The sequence below is a fragment of the Canis lupus genome, chromosome 4 (genome assembly GCF_048164855.1).
Source record: "Canis lupus baileyi chromosome 4, mCanLup2.hap1, whole genome shotgun sequence".
In the NCBI taxonomy this organism is placed as follows: Eukaryota; Metazoa; Chordata; class Mammalia; order Carnivora; family Canidae; genus Canis; species Canis lupus.
Genome location: NC_132841.1, coordinates 3,603,331 through 3,627,436, shown reverse-complemented (window position 1 = coordinate 3,627,436; position 24,106 = coordinate 3,603,331). Strand labels below are relative to the sequence as shown.

At 38.1% G+C, this 24,106-nt stretch overlaps 1 protein-coding gene across 1 annotated transcript in view; it reads left to right on the top strand.

The window, feature by feature from the left end:
• Nucleotides 1-24,106, top strand: part of RYR2 (ryanodine receptor 2) — a 753,550-nt gene that overhangs the window by 427,208 nt on the left and 302,236 nt on the right. The window contains exons 21-26 of the mRNA XM_072822940.1: nt 1,578-1,819; nt 6,810-7,002; nt 9,109-9,325; nt 11,078-11,182; nt 12,659-12,762; nt 23,706-23,789. Coding sequence (XP_072679041.1) covers nt 1,578-1,819; nt 6,810-7,002; nt 9,109-9,325; nt 11,078-11,182; nt 12,659-12,762; nt 23,706-23,789 — 945 coding nt within the window. The remainder of the gene's footprint in view (nt 1-1,577; nt 1,820-6,809; nt 7,003-9,108; nt 9,326-11,077; nt 11,183-12,658; nt 12,763-23,705; nt 23,790-24,106) is intronic.

Below are 24,106 nucleotides of genomic sequence, written 5' to 3'. Positions count from 1 at the left end.
ACATCGTGTGGTCTTTTTGATTTATTAAGATATTTTACATATTTCCCTTCTGTCAGTCAGATGGGATGCTAATAACAATAGGTGAACCAAGAAGAATGTGCATTTATCATAAGGCTTTAAGCTTTCATATTTACATTCATATGATCACTGATCATCTTCAGGAGCAGGCTGACAAATTATACTGAGATATAGTTGTATATAAATATGTTTTGAGCTTTCTTAGAATATAAGTAAAAATGCTACCCTTCAATGCCAACTTCAAAGTGGTTATTATGTATAATAAAAAGTTGAATTGGAATGTCTAAAATATAATAAATTCCATAAAAAAATAAAACTACATTTTTGGTTGGATGTCCCTAGGTATCAGACATTCCCTGAATACTGTTTGCCAGTCACTATTCTATACACTTTGCATGTGCTCTACACTGGGTAGAATTACACTGGACTGGGTTCAACTAGTCCAACGAAGTACTATTATACACATTTTATAGGTTAAAATGTTGGACTGGAAATGGAACTCAAATCTAACACCAGAGACTGAGCCCTTAAATGGCAAGCCAAGTTGCCTTCCTTATACCAAATAGTATAATAAAAATAATAATGCAGTTTATAATTAAAATATTTAATGTGATAGTAATAATTTTGATATACATCTAGCAGCTATCCAGGAAGTATTCTCCACCTTACCCTGTTTTTTTTTTTTTTTTTTTTTAAGATTTTATTTATTTACTCATGAGAGACAGAGAGAGAGGCAGAGGGAGAAGCAGGCTCCCTACGAGGTGGCGGGGGGAGGGAGATGGGCAATGCAGGACTCAATCCCAGGACCCTGAGATCACAACTTGAGCCAAAGGCAGATGTTCAACTGCTGAGCCACTGACGTGCCCCCCTTACCCTGTCTTAAACAAAATGTAGGGTTTGGTGTATATTCCTATATTGTAGTTTTTACAGGATTGATTTAAGACTTCCCGAATGGCTGTGTATATCAGATGTACTGTTCTTGAGTGATATTTCCTGAGACTGTCACTAATACTTAGCATTAACGCTGAGTCTAAATCTCTTATAAATGGAATTAAATACAACTACCTAGAAATTCTTCTGCCCTCAGAGAGGCATAGAGGACAGCAAAGCTGCTTATCACCTAGGTTCCTTTACCAATAAATATGGCTCTTCAGCCTTGTACCCTACCTGACCACAGCTTAGTTAGGAAAGTGTCTGCATGTTCTGAATTAATAATAACTCGATGAATTCTAAGGACCTGTTATACTGAATATCTCACCTTAAACATAATCAATGGTATAAAATATGCTGAAGAGAAATTTGGAAAAAATAATCTTAGACCCCTGGGGTACATGGCCAAGTAATCTGAAAAGCAGACACCCATCACGGAACCTTAACTGTAAGCTGGTTAGCACTGCCTACCACCTCAGTGATTTAATAATTTTTCAATAGTGAAATAAAATGTAGAGTTAATATGTTGCATTTCAGAGAGGCAAGGGCCAGTGTTCAAAATAGATGTAAATGGATACAGCAGGAGGTTTGTCCATAATTTCTCATGTGCTCTTCCTGTCTCTTTAAAGCATGAGACCCAATATTTTTCTGGGCGTCAGTGAAGGGTCCGCCCAGTATAAGAAGTGGTACTATGAGCTGATGGTGGACCACACGGAGCCATTTGTGACTGCTGAAGCCACGCACCTGCGGGTGGGCTGGGCTTCCACCGAAGGATACTCTCCCTACCCCGGAGGCGGTGAGGAGTGGGGTGGAAATGGAGTCGGAGATGATCTCTTTTCCTACGGATTCGATGGCCTTCACCTCTGGTCAGGTCAGCAACCATCCGCCTCCTCCCCCGTGTGCACGAAGGAAATCTGTTGCCCTTGCTCTGTGTTTCCAAAAGCTATCTATACTGCATATAATCAGATACATTTATTCTTCAGAAGTTTATCATGGAAACTATAAGTGAGAATGTTAAAGTAAAAAAGCAGAATTTCACTAGGGGTAAAACAAAACTCTTAATATAGTACATTTCCAAAAAACTGTATTGTTGGTAAACAGTATGTTCAAAAAGTGGCATTTTGATTCATGAATCAGTTGCAAAGAAACAAAAAACAAATGAGAACCAAAATTCATGTTTCCTACTTGCTTAAAGAGGTATGTGCAAAGCTTTAGCTTCTAACCTAAAAAAGAACCAAAAAGCAGATTCTGGAAAATAATTGGAGTAAATATGTTAAGTCACACCTCCTGGTCATAATGTAATGTTGGGAATCAGCCATTTGTAGCATGTACTATGGATTCACATTTTAATGAGATGACACTTTGTGTGGAACTGTTTAAAATAAATATACAGTTTATTTCACCAGGTGTTAACCTGAACTTTGATAGTTGAATAAATATTAAAAATTAGGAATAGATATAAAATCATATCTATATATCAAATTTACATATAACAAATCCATTTCTCTGGTTTATTAGGAGGTGCATTTTGGTTGGCTCTATTCAAAAGTTTAGTTCTTCATTATAGAGCTATTTCTTTGTGGAATTCATCTGGATTCTGAAGACATATGCTTGTGTTTAGAATACAAACTGCATTTAGAATATAGTTCTCATAATATTTTGTAACCTATTTAGCATAGAGAAAATATAGCTAAGTCACCTTACAAATAAAAAGCTGAAGTTTGTCTCTGAGGAGGTACAAGTGATATTCATTTATGAATGGTTTAGAGGTCTAGTAAGTTATAGAAATTTTATAAGTGAAATTGAATTAAATCTGAGTTTATGGTAATGGGTTTATAAATAAAAGTACTTTATGTCATTGTATTTTATCATTAATATTTACTGAATTTTTCTTTATTCAGTGGCCATAGCTCAGTAGTTGGGAAGAGATGAAGCTCTGTTTTGGATATTTCCTCTCATCACAGAGGCATGTAGTTGGGGACCTGATAGTAGTATGGTGTGTTTATACATGGTGTACTGTTCTGGCCAGAATATAGTTAGAGAGCCTGTTCTCATAATACAATTTTCCTATTGACTGAACAGAGGCAAAGAGCACTAATGTCAGAAGGCCTCACAAACATAAAGTAGAGGTAATGTCTCTTTTATGATACATTTTAACTTTTACTTTTCAGTTTTACTACCTCCTCTCTTTACCTCCTAGTATGGCCCCATATGACATGGGTCCTCAGGTAGAAGAATGAAACATGTTAACTTGTTTTCCCACTACATAGAAATTAGGGAGAAGATCACTCTGTTAAAATAATGCTGAATTGTTTCCAATGATTTTAATCATACAACACCACTTGATTTTCATTTTGGCATTTAGCTTTGAAGCTTTTTCTTTCAACTCATAAAAAGAACCCCATTCTCATGGAATTGACCTGTATATACTACACTTTTTATTACAAAGTATCTGTTAAATAAAAAAATAAGAACAACAACAACAAAAATTCAGTGAATGTATGACTATATCTCAGAAAGGAGGATAGGTTGTGGAGTTAGGAGATTAGGATAAAATACTCAACTATATTTTTAAAATGACCAAAAAGTATGCACCCTTTCCTACCTGATGTTGGTAGATGTGGTCTCTCAAGCTACTGGGGTCCATCAATCAGATGACAAAAAGAAATAAGGGGCGTCCAAATTTTTTGGTAAGGAAGAAATAAAACTATTTGCAGTTGACATGATACTATATATAGAACACCTAAAAGACTCCACCAAAAAACTGCTAAAACTGATACATGAATTTGGTAAAGTAGCAGGATACAAAATCAATGTGCAGAAATATGTTGCATTTCTATACACCAGTAATGAAGCAGCAGAACAATCTCATTTACAATTGCACCAAAATCCATAAGAGACATAGGAATAAACCTAACCAAAGAAGTGAGAGATCTGTACTCTGAAATCTGTAAACCACTGATGAAAGAAATTGAAGATGACACAAAGAAATGGAAAGACATTCCATGTTCATGGATTGGAAGAGGAAATATTGTTAAAATATCTGTACTACCCAAAGCAAGCTGCATATTTAATGCAATCTCTATCAAATGCCAGCAGCACTAGAATAAAAAAAAATACTAAAATTTATATGGAACCAGAAAAGACTCCGAATTGCTAAAGCAATTTTGAAAAAGAAAAGCAAAGTTGGAAATACCACATTTCTGAACTTCAAGCTATATTACAAAGTTGTAGTAGTCAAAACAGTATGGTGCTTGCATAAAAATAGACACACAGATCAATAGAATGGAATTTAAAAACCCAGAAAGAAATCCACAGTTAGGGATCCCTGGGTGGCGCAGCGGTTTGGCGCCTGCCTTTGGCCCAGGGCGTGATCCTGGAGATCAGGGATCGAATCCCACGTCGGGCTCCCGGTGCATGGAGCTTGCTTCTCCCTCTGCCTGTGTCTCTGCCTTTCTCTCTCTCACTGTGTGCCTATCATGAATAAAAAATAAAATAAAATAAAATAAAAAAAAAAGAAATCCACAGTTATATGGTTAATTAATCTTCAATAAAGCAGGAAAGATTAGTTAATGGGCATATGAGAGTAGGAGAGTCTCTTTAACTTACAGTGTTGGGATGACTGTACAGCAACATGGAAAAGAATGAAACTGGACCACTTTCTTCTACCATACAGAAAATAAAATCAAAATGGATTAAAGACCTAAATATGAGACTTGAAACCATAAAAATACTGGAAGAGAGCACAGACAGTAATTTCTCTGACATTAGCCATAATAAATGTCTTCCTTGTTTTATATTCCTAGTCAATAGAGACAAGTCTAAATCAATTGGCTTGACTGATTTACCAAGGTTAGAGTACTAGTTGTTTAGATAATTTTCTTTACCAATCAATTGGCTTCTGACTGATTTACCAAGGTTAGAGTACTAGTTGTTTAGATAATTTTCTTGGGGTCACTCTCCTATTCTTTTTCTTTTTAATAGTTAAAGTAGTATTTAAATGTGTGATTTCTTGTATAGAGCACATTCCTCACCACTTAATGTGCTTAATTTAAGAGTGGTGGTGTTTTTTGGAATGAGAATTGGGCTCATGAGCAAAAGTTTTGCACTTTGTCTTCACTTATTCCTTCCAATTTAAACTTTGCACACAGTGTTGCTACATTCTCCCTTCTGCCAATGCAGAACTGGATTTTGGGCACCCAGGCTCCAAGTGTTTTTAAGGGGGGGCCAGAAGTGTGAAAAATCTTGGTGCTTTGGGAGCATTTAAATATGGAAGTGTGGAGGAATGTAATAGAACAGTAGGAGAGAAATATGGGTACATATTTCTAATCCAAGAGTGATAAATCAGACTGCTACTGTCTTCGTTTGTATCTAGTGATGAGGACAGGAATGTAGTTCTCATGTGGATGTCATAGGTTGGCATAAATGTGACCTGCAAATGCTTCTAAGTGGATTCAACAGTATGAATGCCACTGAAATAGTGGAGTCGAGGTTGTTCCCTAGTGGTCCTCTGTCTTAACTGTTTGTTCCAGGCATCACAAGAATTTGCCATGGAAGTTTTTAGTTCTTAACATAATAATATCCCTCAGACTGAGCAATGTATTTGGTGTATATAAATATCCGTATAAAGACATTTTTATTACCTATAGATCTTGATACAAACATGGGTTTGTATCTGACCTTTTTATGTCAGTCGCACGGCTTTTATATGATTTATTAGGAAGCCATCTTTATTATCAGGGAATTATAGAACTACTGCTTGATAATGACTTTATTGCTTGCAAATTTGAATATTGGTAAAATTAAAAATATACACATTTTAAAAAGTAGATGTGCTCTACCACTGACATTTTAGATATGCTATTGGTAAAAATTTGGGGATGCTGAAAATTTTTAAAAAGGTCTTATAAAAATGCAAATCTTGTGTCATGAAATCTATTTTTGTCTTTGCTCAAATTGAGAAATTTTGTATGCATTTGTGAGCATGTGTTTGAGAGCCTTACCTTCATGTCTTCCAGTGTGCCCACAGAGACTAATTAGCAAAGGAGTTTTGACATAGTCAAGAATGAGCATAGGCTATAGGTTGGCCAGGGCAAGAAATAACATTTATCAAATAATCATTATCATGTCTCAACTTGTATCCTGCTGTACTTAGGAAGGCCACCAAGATCTTGTGTGAAATAAACTATAAAACAAACCAATTGGCATGCATTTGCCTCTCAGCAAACAGTGCACCAATGAACACATTTTCTGTTTTCACTATTTGTATTATTTTTATTTTATAAAACAATGGAGATTTAATATTTGGAAAGGGTCCTGACATAAAAGTCCTGCTGTGTCTGAGACTTTGTGTTCTTTTAACCATTAATTTAATCATCATATCAATTCTGCAAGGTGATGGCATTTGGCTTACAAGAAATCAAGGTTTAGAGAGGTTATGTAATTTGCTGATGGTCATACAAGCAGTAGAAGGTAAAGCATCTGTTTGAACTCAAATTTCTCCCTGGAGATTTCTCTCTGACATCAGTCTATTTTCAGTCGAAGCAGATCTGTGCATCTGATGCCATCCTTGGCCAAGCAGAAGTTGCTCTGCATATCATAAGGTCTATTTTACAGTGAAGAGAGCAGCATGCCTCCTGGGGGAAAAAAAGGGCAACCGTTTTTGTATATGTGCTGCCGAAGCGAGCACTGGGCAACCGTTTTTGGACAAATAATTTAACATATGACATTAATATGCGTTCAAGATTTATTCTCTTCCAGTATTATGCATTGATTTGTCACTACCTACTCAAATCTTTGCCTCTGAAGATGACTCTATGACAGGAAAAAAAATCACTTTCCATGCTGTTTTTCCTCCATAGGTTGCATTGCTCGTACTGTAAGCTCACCAAACCAGCACTTGCTGAAAACTGATGACGTCATCAGTTGCTGTTTAGATCTGAGTGCCCCAAGCATCTCATTCCGAATTAACGGACAACCTGTTCAAGGAATGTTTGAGAATTTCAACATTGATGGCCTCTTCTTTCCAGTTGTTAGTTTCTCTGCAGGAATAAAGTTAGTATTTCTATGTGTTTTGGTCTGTGTCCCTTCTGACTTCTCATACTTTCACAGAAGATTCTGCACTGTCATCACCCATGCTTTGCTAACCTTCTGCCTCACTCCTGAGCATCTGTACCCAGAGCATTTTTCTTGATCCTTGGAGAAAAAGGTAAGATTCACCCAAGGGGGCATCTGGGGAGGCCAAAAACTTTGTCCACCTGTTCTACCATTTAGACGAGGCAGTCTGGTAACTCTACCCCAAATCAGTGTCCTGAAATATTTCAAACCCATGTAAGTTTACTTATTTATTTAATAAGGGAAAATGAATAATATTACATAAGACAATACCACTTATTTCTTTATATTTCATTAATTTCCCTTTTCTTGTCATCATATTTCCCCATCCCACTCCAAGCCCCCTTATTCTACAGAAACTAAATGGGTTTTTTTGTTTGTTTGTTTATCAGGTCAAATTATCTCTTCTCTGTGTTACCTTCTATCTGTTACCCTTGTAAATTATCTGCCTGTGATCAGTTGGGTCGTGATGGTTTACTCTAACCTTTTGCTTTCTTGCTGTTAACAGATGGGAAGAGATAAATAACAATTCTTTGCAGATCTACAAAGAGAACTTTAACAAGTAGTGGTCTGTCGTGATAAGGGGCTATGCTGTCACCTATTAATATGTGTATGTAGCTACTTGACGAGAGTGGCTTCCTTATTATAATGGACCATTAAGTTATTCTGATTGTTCTTCCCATTATAACTCTCTTCATTTGAATAATTCATGGTTATAGAAACATCATATTGAAGAAAGGACAGAGAAAGCATGAAATATTAGCTATCCACACAACAATGACCTTTTTTGGCATGTTTATACAAATTACATTTCTTTATTTATTTTTCTTTTTTTAAATTTAAATTCAATTCAATTTGCCAACATATAGTAAAACACCCAGTGCTCATCCCAAGGGCCCTCCTCAGTGTCTGTCACCCAGTTACCCCAATGCCCGCCCACCTCCCCTTCAGCAACCCTTTGTTCGTTTCCCAGAGTTAGGATTCTCACATGGTTTGTCTCCCTCTCTAGTTTTTCCCACTCAGTTCCCCTTCTTTTCCTTATAATCCCTTTCATTATTTCTTATATTCCACTTATGAGTGAAACCATATGATGATTATCCTTCTCAAATGACTTACTTCACTCAGCATAATACCCTCCAGTTCCATCCATGTTGAAGCAAATGGTGGGTATTTGTCCTTTCTGGTGGCTAAGGAATATTCCATTGTATATATAGACCACATCTTCTTTATCCAATTATATTTCTTTCTATAAGCTCTGAATGTTTTAAATTTTTTGTTCACTTTTTTTGCTCTTTTTATTTTATTGGCTTATTTACTATTACTATTTTTTTGGCCTGGAAATGAAATACAAATTAGAAAAAGAATTGCAAGGAAAATGAAAATTTGATTTCACTTTTGTAAGCGGAGAGCCCATGAAATCAGTATGATTTAGCTATGTTTCATAAAACACGGTTCAATGGAACTTGGGTTAAATTTCTTTTAATTAAAGGAGTTTGGTATATAAAAGATTTTAGTAAGTCTCTTATTGAATAAGAAATAAGGTGACCTTCTTTCTTCTACAAATGAAGTATCATTTGAGTTCCCTTTAAGGAATTTTACTGGGAAGTTGGACACTGGAAAGTGACTAATTTTTCTTTTTATCAAACCTCATACAGTTCTGTAATTTTAAGAAAAGATAGATAGATGATAGATAGATAATGTCTGCTCTTTCTCTGTTGACTCTTTGGGCCCCTTGAGACATTAAGTGATCAGTTACCATTCATAGGTATTTCTCCTACAGTAGTATGATGCATATGGTTTTGCTATTTCTCCAGTGAGTGATTAGTTGTCTGATCCATTGGTGTAATGCAATCAGCTTTTCCCATGATCATGTTTTATCTTTTGTGCTTCAAGGCTCTTAGACTCTAAGATGCCCTCATTATGAGGGTAAAGTCTGGCTCCAGATAAAGTTAATTTTGGACTAATGATTTATTCCATGCATTTTGTTGATTAGGGAACTTTCTGTATACCAGAGCTATGACTGACCCTGACATGCATCCTTTTCAGGGTACGCTTTCTGCTTGGGGGGAGACATGGAGAATTTAAATTCCTCCCTCCACCTGGGTACGCTCCTTGTTATGAAGCCGTTCTGCCGAAAGAAAAGTTGAAAGTGGAGCACAGCCGAGAGTACAAGCAGGAAAGGACTTACACACGGGACCTGCTGGGCCCCACGGTTTCCCTGACTCAGGCTGCCTTCACACCAATTCCTGTGGATACCAGCCAGGTACCCAGAGCATCTGTGATGGTGGTCATTTGTACTGTCATATTGTCATACAGTCCTGAGGTACTGTGGCTTTTGGACTCTTTTAACTGCAACCCACAGGGATGCACCTGACAGTCATACAATTTATATGCATAACTGAAGAAAGTTTTGTAAAATAATGCCTACCTTCATCAGGTCCACTCCTCTATTTTGTATTCAATTCTCTTCTATTTTTTTTAAGACTGGCCTCAAGGCACTGCATTGATTTCATGATGTACTAATGTAGATCACTGAAGGTAATGCATGCTAATTTTAGGGTGCACTTTTTATATAGTGTGGACATAGACCTTTTTATTTCTTCAGGCACCTAGATACACTATTATTTTGAAACAATTTTACAGACCTTTATCTTAAGTAGAGATTGAGATCCTGGTCTCCAGAGTCAAAGTGCCTCAGGTCATTTGTCAGCATTGGGACTTGAGGAAGTAACCCTTCTTTGTCAATTGGGATGCTAAGAGTATATTTGACATAGTTAATAAATAACACATTCACATGATACTTTGCAAACAGGCACCTGAGAAATATGAGTCCTTATTCTTGCTTTTCTGTTTCATAGATGTGAGCATATCTTGACATTGACAATGAATTAAATAATTCTTGCTTTATCTTGATGTTAAGTAACTTCAATAAGGTCGGTTATTCAAAGTTTGTTTGTGAATATCTTTCTGAAGATCCAAGAGACTGCCTCTGAGGTCTAAAGTAGAATTAATACCAGGCCTCAGAAAGTTCAGTTGTTGAGCAAATACTTGTTTAGCTCCTCAAATCCTATTTTTTGTCTCATCATGCTGGCCTTATATATTATTGAGTGCTAGAAGCAAGCTTTGTTCATGGCTGAAATTCAGTGTGTGTTGTTTGCTGCAAGATGGCAGGATATGTGTGTTGCTACCAAAGTTCAGTTGTAGACATGGACTGGAATGGATGGTTGGATTATGTAGTGGGAGTACATTGAGGATTTCCTGAGACCTGGATTATCTCCACCTTTGTGGGGAAAGGAGCATTGATAGTCTGCTCCCTGAACAAACGAAAGGTGGTAGGCAGTCACCTGCTTTCTATGTGGAGACTGGATGGGGGGTGACATACTGCCAAATACCAGCAACCAACCTCTCATCTTGAAAACCATTCATATTATTTATGAAGAGGTCATTGAACTTCCTCTTGTGAATGAGAACATGTAAAGATGGTTTTAGAAGCTTATACTTGGGAACCACTAGAAGTAACACAGCAGAGTTAAGGGAAAACACAAATCACTGCAAATATTTATAGGTTTGAGGAGCCAGTGGATTATCCTTTAGTCATTGAATTGCTTTCATTCTAGCCTATGTGCAATGGCCAGGTTAGTTTAAGAACTTTGGAGTGACTTCTTTTTTTTTTTTAAGTGATATATACTCTGGTGGTTACATCGCACATCCATGAAGGCATTGTTCTTAATGGTGACTGTCCCCAACAATGCTCTTGTTTTCCTTCTCCCCAACTTTTGTTCATAAACTCACCTGGAAATCTAAGCTGTCCCACCAGAAAGTCCCCAAATTACCTAAAAATTTTTTGGATATATCTAGTTATATTTTTACAGCTACATTAGAAGGGTTAGACTCTAGTTGTATTATTAACATCTTAATAGTTTACAATGGTTTTATTTGGTTCAGTTCACAGTGAGGACAATGAGTGTGGTTTTATTGCATTTGTTTCTGATGTGTGATTTCTTTCTTATTTTAGATTGTGTTGCCTCCTCATCTAGAGAGAATAAGAGAAAAACTGGCAGAGAATATCCATGAACTTTGGGTTATGAATAAAATAGAGCTTGGCTGGCAGTATGGTCCGGTACGTAATTTTGAAACTTATTTTCAGATCTGCTAATACATCTTTCTAAAAACATAACTTTTTTCTCACTCATCCTGCTATGTGAGGACATGAATCAGTTAGATTGGTTTTTTTCCCCCTACACATTAGTTTTTGTTCGATTTTTCTTTACAAGAGGGAATGCCATTATTAACATGTTCATTGAAGGATGGCTTGGTTGCCTAGACAATTGAAAAGCCATCATTCTTTAGGCTGAAAGTTATAGTTTTTAAATCAAGGTTAACATATACAGACACTAGGCATTTTTAAGCCACTTAGGAAAAAAAATCTCATTGAAATTCAAAGTAAAAGCTGAAAATGGAAAGAAATTAGTCATTTTAGGGGCTCCTGGATGGCTCAGTCAGTTAAGCATCTGCCTTAGGCTCAGGTCATGATCCTGGGGTCCTGGGATCAAGTCCCATGTTGGGCTCCCTGCTCAGCAAGGAATCTGCTTCTCCCTCTCCTTCCTGCTGATGCTCTCTGTCACTATCTCTGTTTCTCTTTCAAATAAATAAATAAAATCTCAAAAAAAATAAATTAGTCATTTTACTTTTCCTTTACCTGGTGCTTTACTTCCTTTAGTCTTAACTATGTGTATCAATCAGTACAGAGCCAGTGGGCAGAGGCGGTGGGTTTCATAGGTGGAAGACAGGCTGAGATATAATGCCTGAATAGATTTCCAAATTATTATTTAAAGATCTCAAGGGACACCTGGGTGGCTCAGTTGGTTAAGCATCGGAATCGTGATTTTGATCAGGTCATTATCTCAGGGTCATGGGATCGAACCCTGCATTGGGCTCTACACTTAGCAGGGAGTCTTCTGGAGATCCTCTCCCTCTGTCCCACAAACCCATGCTCCTCCCTTCTCTCTCTCTCTCAAATAAATAAGTAAGTAAAATCTTTTTAAAAAAAGTCTTAGTTTTCAGTTTGTCAATAAAGTTTAGATTAAAAAAACCCTTCCTATATAATCCATTGTATCATATACCTATTTCTTTGGTCTTACATTCTAATGCTGGGAAATAGACCATAAACCAGCAAGTGAGTATCTAGTTCTGCTTGCAGGTGGAATTTGTTAGGAAAGAAAAAATAAGAGTGTAGGGTGAGTGAGCAGATGGCCATATTGGGAAGGTGGGCAGTATAAACCTGGTGGAGAAGGTAAGATTTCAGCAAATACTGGAGGAGGCTGAGTGGGTGAGTATGTGAGTGTCAGGGTAGAGCAGGCATGGGACCTGGCACCAGGAACTGTGCTGAACAGAACAGGTGGCCCAAAAATAATGCCAGGTGGTACCACTGACCTCAAACATTAACATGCCTGAGGGCTTACAGGGCAGCTTTGCTCGGACAATGAGCTGACCCTTCCTTTTGCTTCCCCCCTTCACTTTCTGCCATGCTATTGGATTGCCATTGCTGGTGTCTGAAACAGGAGACTATTATGAGGATGTTTCTGTTCTGTTTCAGGTTAGAGATGACAATAAGAGACAACACCCCTGTCTGGTTGAGTTCTCCAAGCTGCCTGAACAAGAGCGCAATTACAACTTGCAGATGTCTCTGGAGACCCTGAAGTGAGTTTTTTAACTTGTCCTATTTTCTGATCTTCCTTACCTGAAACAAACAAGGTATCAATATAGCTTAATTCAGTAAGAATTAAATGAATTCAGTTAGAATGTTTCATAATGCACAGGTGGATTGGATCAATATTTTTTGGGAATTATACTTTGACCTTTCTATTTTATGTCTTTGCACTCTATAAAGTATTTATTGAAGAGCATTCTACGGATATTTTGGGTATTCCAGAATACAAGGGTTCTGTGATCAGGTATGGTGCTCCTCCCAGTGTGGGCCAAGGACCAGGTCTGTCACAAATTGTTATTGATTTGTGACAAGATAAGTAAAAACACTAACAAGAAGTCTTGAGAAACTTTTATACCAATTTAAGGGAGCAATTTTCTATTTTAGTGAATCTAATCTAATAATTTATAAAATGCAGGCTTATATTTTGCATGTCTTCATTTAAAATTTTTAATTTTCTCTAACAAGTTTTATTGTATTTTATCAGAGCAACAGACCACAACAGGCTGGAAATTGAAAGAAAATTGGCTCTTCATCACAGACAGTTTGAGAAATACTGCTCTAATATATTTTAAAGATGCTGAGTTAAAATAATTGTTTATTTTGCTTATGAGTTTTTCAGTCCTGAGAGTTTCTAAAATAGAACGGAATCCATTTGTAATATTTCCCTAGCTTATTTAGCCATACTATCTTGTTTGTTTGTTTGTTTCTCAGAGAGTACCTCAGGACCATTTGCCTGAGGAACACGCTTTGAGAAAAGCTACCATAGACATTTGCATGTCATCTTTAAAGGCAGATTCACTTTTCAGTGGCTCTGCCAATTGTTTTCATGAAATTTGCCACTTACCATTGCAAATGAAAGAATGGGGTGGTGAAAAATAAAGAAAGGAAAAGGATTTTAAATTTTAATATAAAAAATTTCAGAAAAGGGTACGCCTGGTTGGCTCAGTCCGTTAAGCATCCAATTCTTGATTTTGGCTCAGGTCATGATTTCACAGTCATAAGACTGAGCCCTCTGTCAGGCTCTGTGCTGGGCATGGAGCCTGCATAAGATTCTCTCCCTCTCCTGCTGTCCCTCCTCTCTCTCAAAAGGAAAGACAAGAAAAGTTAAGAAAATATTTTTGAAAAGACTATAACATTTCTTTAATTCCTTTTATATCCTTGGTGGCCTCTAAAACTAGATTTGTTCAAACAACTCACTTTAGTGCATGCTTATCTTAGGCTTATATACTTATGTCCATTTTTGTTTTAGTTTTGTTAAGAGTAAGGAGTTACTTCCCTTGAAGCAATTTTACCAAGAACTCAAAACATAAAATGTAACCACTGTGTCAAACTCTAGGTTTTGGGTTCAGGTGTATTTCTTCAAAGATGTGAGCATAATAATCATTACAGAAATTAACATATTGGGCATAGAAGTTTAGGTTCCACTAGTAATTTATTTATTTATTTATTTTTTAATTGGAGTTCAGTTTGCCAACATGTAGCATATCACCCAGTGCTCATCCAGTCAAGTACCTCCCTCAGTGCCCATCACCCACCGCACTCCTCCTCCGCCCCCTCCCCACCTCCCCTTCCACCACCCCTTGTTTGTTTCCCAGACTTAGGAGTCTCTCATGTTCTGTCTGATATTTCCCACTCATTTTCTCTCCTTTCCCCTTTATTCTCTTTCACTAATTTTTATATTCCCCAAATGAATGAGACCATATAATGTTTGTCCATCTCCAACTGACTTACTTCACTCAGCATAATACCCTCCAGTTCCATCCACTTTGAAGCAAATGGTGGGTATTTGTTGTTTCTAATGGCTGAGGAATATTCCATTGTATACATAAACCACATCTTCTTTATCCATTCATGTTTCAGTGGACACCGAGGCTCCTTCCACAGTTTGGCTATTGTGGATATTGCGGCTATAAACATTGGGGTGCAGGTGTCCTGCTGCTTCACTGCTTCTGTATCTTTGGGGTAAATCTCCAGCAGTGCAATTGCTGGGTCGTAGGGCAGGTCTATTTCTAACTCTTTGAGAAATCTCCACATGGTATTCCAGAGTGGTTGTACCAGTTCACATCCCACCAACAGTACAAAGGGTTCCCCTTTCTCCCATCCTCTCTGACATTTGTTGTTTCCTGTCTTGTTAATTTTCCCCATTCTCACTGGTGTGAGGTGGTATCTCATTGTGGTTTTGATGTGTATTTCCCTGATGGCAAGTGATGCAGAGCATTTTCTCATGTGCTTGTTGGCCATGTCTATGTCTTCCTCTGTGAGATTTCTGTTCATGTCTTTTGCCCATTTCATGATTGGATTGTTTGTTTCTTTGCTGTTGAGTTTAATAAGTTCTTTATAGATCTTGAATACTAGCCCTTTATCTGATACGTCATTTGCAAATATCTTCTCCCATTTTGGATTACATCTCATTTAATTGATTTTTAATTTTGGCCTGATTAGATCTAAATTCTGCAGTCATGAAGTCTCTTGAATCCTTTATGCTTTTTTCCAGAGCCACCAGTAGCTTTATAATTGTGCTTCTGAATTGGCTTTCTGACATCGAATTGTAATCCAAATTCTGTAACTCTGTGGGAGAGCATACTATTTCTGATTCTTTCTTTTGTGGTGAGTTCTTCTTTCTAATCATTTTGCTCAATGTAGAGTGGCTAAAAACAATTTGTACTGGAAAAGGAAGGAAAGAAAAGAGAAAAAATAAGGGAAAAAACAGAAACAAACAAACAAAAAAACAAAGAACAAAAAACAAAGCCAAAAAGAAAACAAGGAGGGGTGCCCTCTGGTTCTATATAATATAAATCCCTCTACTTTCCCTGGAGCTTCCCAGCACTGCTGGGTCAAGAACTTGCTCTTCCCCTGTCCTTCCAGCTGGTCTTCTGGGGGTGTGGCCTGCTGTGCTGATTCTCAGTTGTGTGCACCTGAGGAGATGCCCTGCCCCCTGTCAGGTGCACGGCTCAGTGGGAGCTCTTTATCCTGTGAAGCCCCTGTTCCCTGTTGGCCCATACCCTCCCAGGCACAGGGTGACACAAGGAGGAATAACCACACTGGCGGCGGCCAGCCTTCCAGCCCTGGAGTCAGCTCCCAAAATAACTACTGCAGATCCCAGTACACACTGGCCTGGATGCTCCTGGGGGCAGCGGCGTTGATCTGCACAGCTCTGGGCCATCTGGCAGCAGGAGCATCCTCACTGTCCTGGGCCATCCCCGCCTCCGTCTGTCCTGGAGGGAATGCAGGATCCTGGGCTGTGTCCCTCAGCTCCCTGGGATCTGGGGCCTGAGCCGCTGGAATCACACTCCTGGGGCCACGCAGCCGCCCTCTGCCATCTGAGCTGCTCCCGAGGCCTCTACTAGTAATTTAAAAGGAAATGGAAATATATACAAATCAAGTAAATTAAGAACCTCCCAGAGATAAAAATTGACAGAGCTTGCCTGTGATGAAGGATGTATAACACATGACTATGACCTGTGTACCTTGTATTTGGGATCCTGTCCTCCTTTGTATTCTTGATGAAAGGCTTGTACATTTCAATAAGTAATTCATAGCAGTTCACCATTTGCCTCACCTTTTACCACAAAATGTTTTATTGAAAGGTCGTGGTCTAAGATAATTTAGTTAAATTTGCAGTACATTCCCTATAATTTTAGTAATTGACAACTAAGCCAGCTATTGCAAAGGACAAATCCTAGGAAGCAGTGAAGTGGAGAAATCTCTGTATTTGCATTTAGTGTGCTGAGCCTGAGTTCATGTAATCTGATCTCATTCCTAAGAGGGCTTGTGGCTGGTTTGATTAATCATCACATTGCATGGACCTTGGTGCTGTTGTCCACAGTAAATGCTAATGACCTTTCTCATGAGCCAATCCTCAATATTTTATGGTTTTACAATGAGCTGATTTAACCTATTTCTTTAAAATTTAACATAGAGCAGGGAGAGCGCCTACATCTCCAAAATTCACTCTTAGCCCAGTCTCGGTAATTGAGAGTAAGTGCGGTGGTTTCTTTCTGTATTTCCTTTAGGCCTTTGTTCAGGTGGTAGCCCCCAGAGCAGAGTAGGTAAGAACACAGGGTCCGTTGTTGGATACTGTGGGTTCAAGGATTTGCTGCTCCCTAGGGAATCTTAGATTTTTTAGACCTTAGATTTTCTTCCATTGGTAAAACGGGGGTCATACTGCATCTTCTTCGTGGATTTGTTGTGGGGACTAAATCATATGACACTGATCAAGTTTTGGGCACCATATGTCTGACACACTCCATAAAAATATCAGGGGAAGGATTAACAACTTCCTTCATTTGGATTCTGAAGAGTGCCAAGTAACAATCAAAAGTTTACTCCAGAATATCCCTTGTTTTGAAGGATGATTTCATGTGGATGTGAATTTAAGGTGCTCTTTTAGTGATTTTTCTTTTTTTTTGTCGTGTAAATTGTTGACAGAGATAGCTTCAGATTTTCTGGTCATCTATGTGTTAGAGTCCTGCAAATTTCTGGCACCCTCTCTCAGGACAACAGAGTGTCTATAAGCATGCCTGTCAGCCCTGTCCCCAACTTTGGTGACCAGTGTCACTAAAAGTTTAATTTCTGCTTTACTTACAGTATTTTCTGAATTCAGGAACTTAATTTTTTCATAAATGACCTATGTTTAGGAAATGAATGTTAGAATGGTTTTTAATTAATATCTTGTATACTTTCATAGAATCTTTCTTTGGAAGTTAACAAAAATGCAACAAAACTAGAACAATATTGTTCTTCTGGTCAAGTAGGTTTTTTTTTTTTTCCTTAAAATTGTTTTTGGGAGTTACAATGTATTTGTGTACATATGTAGGGGAAGGGATAGGAGGATTAAGGACACGAGGACACCAAGGATAGCAGTAGGGAAGGGAGAAACATAGTTAAGAGAAGAGGCATGATTTTTGTCTAAAAGAGCAGGTTTTCCTCCTACCTTTGTACCTGGTTTTTTTTTTTTTTTTTTCCAGTCTCTTGATGGCAACAGTTTGCCCAGTCTCTGTTATGATTCATGATTTTCAGTCCTGGGCTCACTCTTTCTGTTGCAAAGTCGCTAGGTATTCTTATCACACCCACAACTTAAGTTCCACACAGTGCTGACAACTCCCTGAAGGTACATCTTTACTGCAGACACCTGCTCTGTGTGTATCTCGTTTCTCAAATGGCATTCTCTCTGGATGTGTCCAAGGTACCTTGACATTAGCTTTCCATTCATCTCCTGTGAATGGCGTCTCCATTCATCCTGCTACACGGGCCAGACATCTGGGAGTTATCCTGGACTCTTTCTTTTGTTTGATCCCTGCATCCACCCCATCACCAGGTCTAGCCCATCACTGGGTCCTCCTCCATGTATCTTCAGTCTCTCCCCTACCCCCATTTCCATAGTATTCCTCTTGGTCTGAGCCACCATCATGTGTCACCTAGATTGCCATGAGAATCTTCTCACTGGTCCCCCCACACATTGCATTCTTCTGGTTCTTTCTGTGCACAGCCAGAGCTTATGCACCTGCACGTGAACATTCATACACATGGTGCTTGGAACTCTTCAGTGGCTTCAGTGGCACTCACTGCATGAACCCTTTGCAACTCCTGCCATTGTTCACTATGTTCCAGCCCCCATGATCTCTTCTTCTAATGACTCAGAATTTTTATTGCCTCATATATACTATTCTTTTAGCATGAAAAGTTCTTTGCCTTATTTTTAGATGGGCGCTTTCTTACTCTTTTTCTTTCTAATTTTTTATTTATTTATGATAGTCACAGAGAGAGAGAGAGAGAGAGAGAGAGGCAGACATAGGCAGAGGGAGAAGCAGGCTCCATGCACCGGGAGCCCGACGTGGGATTCGATCCCGGGTCTCCAGGATCGCGCCCTGGGCCAAAGGCAGGCGCCAAACCACTGCGCCACCCAGGGATCCTGCTTTCTTACTCTTAACTCATGTTTCTGCTTAAATGTACTTCTTCTATGAGACCCTCTTCTACCCCCTACTCCCTTTCTCTTATAACACCGTGATATTTTTTATAACTCTCACCACAATTTTTAATATTACTCTCTGGGGTCATTTAATATTTGCTTTTCTTATTACAGTGTAAGCTACATGAAGATGAGGGCCATGGTTTTATTTTTTTTAACTTCTTATCCTATACCTACTTTTAGCAGAGTATCCAGCACATAACATTGACTCTGTTGCCAATTTCCTTGGCAAGTGTACCTCAAACATTGTGATTTTTTTTTGATCTCCTCCAATTTTTGCCCCTAAGTCATTTTAAAAGTATTCTTCTTCTTAAATTGAAGATGCCCCATATAATACACCAGATATCTCAGAGTCATCCTTAATACTTCCCCACCCCCCACGACCCCCATCCCTTGCCGAGGGCTTTCTAATCATCTTTTAATCCATCCACTTCTTTTCTTCCATCTCTAATGGTGCTGTGACCACCCCAGTACTTCCAACACCACTGGGTGTACTCTACCACTTGAACCTAAACTGCCATTATTCCTCACCTGAAACTAGAATACCATCCCCACAGATCCAAGTGAAATCTATCCTTTCTCCTTTCTTATCCATTCTGACTTTGTCACCAGCTGATCTTTTCCAAACTCTTAGGTTTCCATGTCTTCTCTCAATTTAAATTCTTTTAGCAGCTTTCCACCAATCTTAAGATAAAGTAAGTTTCTGAATTTTCCTGAAGGTCCTGCAAAAATCTGGCTTCCCGTCTCACCAGTTTCATCACATGGGAGGGCCACTCTCTTTTTCTTGCTTTTAATCACACTAGTCTTTTTGAACTCACCTGTTCACATGTTTCTTTGTACCGCAGGGCCTTCTCTATGTCCATTCCTGGGATGACGCCCCCGCCCCGCCCATGCCCTGTTCTCATCCTGTACATCTCAGACCACTCCCTTGGGAAACATTTGCTGAGCTCCTTGACTCAGTAAGACACTCACCCCTTCTGTATCTCTTAGCATAAGAACTTCCTTTCCTGATTTGTGGAATTCCAGCATGACCTCTCTACTCCACCAGACCCCTACGTTTCCTATGGGCATCTCATTTGTCTACCGTTTTTCAAACTTTACTCAGAGCTTGGTAAATGTTCATTGAATGAATGAAGTGATGAATAAGCAATATAGCTCAGTCTCTTACATACCAGATACTTATCATCTGCTGGGTGCCTCATGTTCTCTCTGTAGCTTTACACCAGTCTTTTCACTCTATTTTCTGTGGCTGTATACTTTAAAGTATTATAGTGCCACATGAACCAATTTTTGCTGCTTAATTTAGTAGCACTTGCCAGAATCAAGACAGAAAATCTACACTCAGCCACTCCTTTTTTTGATTCTTTATTCTGTTTTTCTCTGCCATGGACCAGAGCAGCTAGCCTCTGCCTAGGCTTCATAGCAAACCCTTTGTAGTATGTTCCTCTCTTCCCAGTCTTCAGCTTTGTAAAAATTTTTAAACATGTGAGTTAAACAACATTAAATCAAGTGGTTTTAGTACAGATAATAGAATTATATAGAGAACAAAGAATTTTTGTTCAAAGAACTTGTGGTGGTTAATAATTTAACTAAATAGATTTTTTAAATGATCTATTGCTCTCATTTTAAAACCTCCTTGGGCTAAGCATAGAGTTTTTAGATACAAAACCAAAAACATGATCTATCGAAGAAGATAAAATCAATATATTGGATTTTATCAAAAGCAAAATCTTTTGCATTGCAGAAGAAACTATGAAGGAAATTTCAAAGAAATAAAGCACAGACTGGGAGAAAACATTTATATACCATATAAATCATATCATATATTATATTTGTAGAATTTGTAGAAAATCATGCAAATCCTGATAAAGAACTTGTATCCAGAATATAGAAAGAACTCTTAGGAGGGCAGCCCCGGTGGCGCAGTGGTTTAGTGCTGCCTGCAACCCAGGGCGTGATCCTGGAGACCGGGGATTGAGTCCCATGTCAGGCTCTCTGTGTGGTGCCTGCTTCTCCCTCTGCCTGTGTCTCTGCCTCTCTCTCTCTCTCTCTCTCTGTCTCTATGAATAAATAAAATAAAATCTTTAAAATAAATAAATTAATTAATAAAAAAAAACAACTCTTATGACTCAAAAATAAGAGGACATAGCCCAACTATAAAATGGGCAAAGCACTTGAGTGTTTATTTTACCAAAATAGATATATGAACTGCTAAGAAGCACATTAAAAGATACTTAACATTGGAGCACCTGGGTGGCTCAGTGGATGAGCATCTGTCTTCAGCTCAGGTCGTGATCCTGGAGTCCTGGGATTGAATTCTGTATCGGGCTCCCTGTATGGAGCCTGCTTCTCCCTCTGCCTGTGTCTCTGCCTCTCTCTCTCTCTCTCTCTCTCTCTCTCTCTCTGTGACTATCATAAATAAATAAAAAAAATAAAAAATAAATAAATAAATAAATAAAAAATAAAAAAGACGGACATACTAAGTGTCAGTGCAGATTCAGGAAAGCTAAAACATACATGTATTCATGGTGGGAGTGTAAAAAGTGTTCTGCCACTTTAGAAAAAAATACAACAGTTTCTTAAAATGTTAAACACAAATTTACCGAACAACCTAGCAAGTCTACTGCAAATCCAACCAAGAGAAATGAAAGCATATATCCATGCAAAGACGTGTGTATGAAGGTTTATAGAATTATGTTCATAGAAGCATCATATGTAAGAGCCAAAAGCTTGAAACCATGCAGTTGTGCATAAATTGATGAATGGATAGCAGAATGTGACATGGCCATCCAATAGGATACTTTTCAATAATAAAAGGAAATAGAGATCCCTGGGTGGCGCAGTGGTTTGGCGCCTGCCTTTGGCCCAGGGCGCAATCCTGGAGACCTGGGATCGAATCCCACGTCGGGCTCCCGGTGCATGGAGCCTGCTTCTCCCTCTGCCTGTGTCTCTGCCTCTCTCTCTCTGTGTGTGTGACTATCATAAATAAATAAAAATTTAAAAAAATCTTTAAAAAAAATAAATAAAATAAAAATAAAAGGAAATAAATTACTGATATGCATATACTGATACAAGATTCATAAACCTAAGAGACATGCTAAGTTGAAAAAGTGTGGCACAAAAGATCCTGTATTGTATGATTCTTTTTATATAAAATGTTCAGAAAAAGCAAATCTGTAGAGACAAAACATAGATTAGTGGTGGCATGGGGGAGTGTAGAGTTGGAATGAGGAATGACTACGAATAGACATGAGGAATGTGATGGGGTGAAATATTCTAAGAATGGATTGCAGTGATGATTACAGAACTTGGTAAGCTTATTAAAACAATAATAAATTAACCCTTTATAAGTACACTTCTGACCAGACAGCTTCCAATTATGCCTTTCTGAGCATAACCCTCAATGACTTGTCTGTTGTCCATCCACATAGTGTAATTCCCTCTGTGTGGCATTCCAGACCCTCCCTTAATGTATGGTCAAGGTTCTCTATTCATTATAGTCAGAAGATTTCTCAGGCATATGCTTGGAGATTTAGTTGTCTGAATTTAAGATAAATCCTAATATAATTGTCATCCTGAGTTCCATCATGGCTGGGTGTGGTAACCTCCCTGATGATTTTATAGTCCTCTACTAAGTATCTCTTTGCCCAAAAGGCCCTGAATTATAATTAACTGCTGTATTCCCCACCAGGTAAGCTTATCCCCCAAATTTAGCACAGAGCCTGGTGCTAGTGATATGCAACAGATATTTATTGAATAGATGAATGAATGAAAGCAAAAAAACTTCTTGTTCCCTGGACAGTGTTTGAAAAAGTATAACCTGTGTTTGTTCTTTGAATCTGTTTTCTACTCTTCTGTTTCTGATTGTCTCATTTTAATTGGCACATTCTTTAGGTAATTTTATACCTTCAGTCAATTCTTGATCTATTTATTCATAGTTACGCAGTTAAACGCCTGAAGGATAATTTCACGGGGTCATCTTAATTTTGCCATGTATAACCTAAAATTTAACTTGATTACAGTGTATGTGTGCATGTGCACAGTTCTATCCACCTATACCACCCATCTGTCTGTCTCCAGATTTTCATTTTTAAGATATTGCGAAGGGTAAGTGAATTGTAGATACTTGCCACATCCATACTAGAACTGACTCGACCCTAGAAATTCTGTAATCCAAAAAGGATAAGCCACTGTATGTTATCCTGTTGAGATAGAAAAAAACACTCATTGTCTTGGATGCTAAAGTTATGTTGTTCCATGTAAACCTGGAAGACTCTAAAGGTTGAGTTCTGCATGTGGATTATAAGGATCTTTTCTTGGGAAAATCAATAAAAGCTCATTCAGGGGAGGTAAAAAATATAGAGTATCTTAAAAATAATGAATAAATTGTTTCCGGCAAACAGGGACCCTGCTATGTTTTTTGAAAATGAGACTTATTTCCAACTAATGGAATACTTCAGAGCTGTTTAAAAATAAACCAGCTTTATATGAAAGAGTTACAGGGTAAAGTCAAGATAGAAAATTGCAGAGCGTGGTCTCTTGAATGTACCCATTGTGTAAAAGGGAATTTGTGTAGTGTTTCTTTTTTCCCCCCAAAAGGGAAAACTACACATGCATGTGTGTGCACTCACACACCCACATGTTAGTATTTGTAAAGACTGGGCAGGATATTCAAGAATTGATAGCAATCAATGCCTTTCGGGAAAGAAGCAGGACTATAGGGAGGGAATTGGAGAAAGACTTACTATTCAATATATTGCTTTTTGTGATATTTCAGTTTTCAATGACTTGCTTATTACTCAAAAGTAAATAATCTATAAATAATATTTTCCCTTTGCTCTAAAAACGGTTTCTACTCTGCTTTCTAGGTGGACTGTTCTGCCTAATTCCCATCTGCTATTATATTGGGTTATTTTGGACACAGAGAAGGAGTTCTTGCAATTTATCTCTGGTTTTGTCTTCCAGGACTTTGCTGGCATTAGGATGTCATGTGGGCATTTCAGATGAACATGCTGAAGAAAAGGTGAAAAAAATGAAGCTGCCCAAGAAGTAAGTTGAATGTCTAAGCAACACTAAACAGTCTATGCATTGGTTTAGTGCATCCAAGTAACTCTTAATGGAAAACTAGATGACTTGCTCGGAGAGGAAGCAAAGCTCAGAAAATATTTGGTAGTACGCTATAAAATGTATGTTATTTTCCCTGTGTGCAGGTGTGTCTGAATACCCCTGTGCCCATATCCCTAACTGTTATGTCTGGCTTTCCACTTTGCACCAAGATATTTTATAATGTAATTTGAGTTTTTAAAGATGTATTTATTTATCTGAGAGAGAGAAAGTGCAAACACGCATGGAAGTGGGAGGAAGGG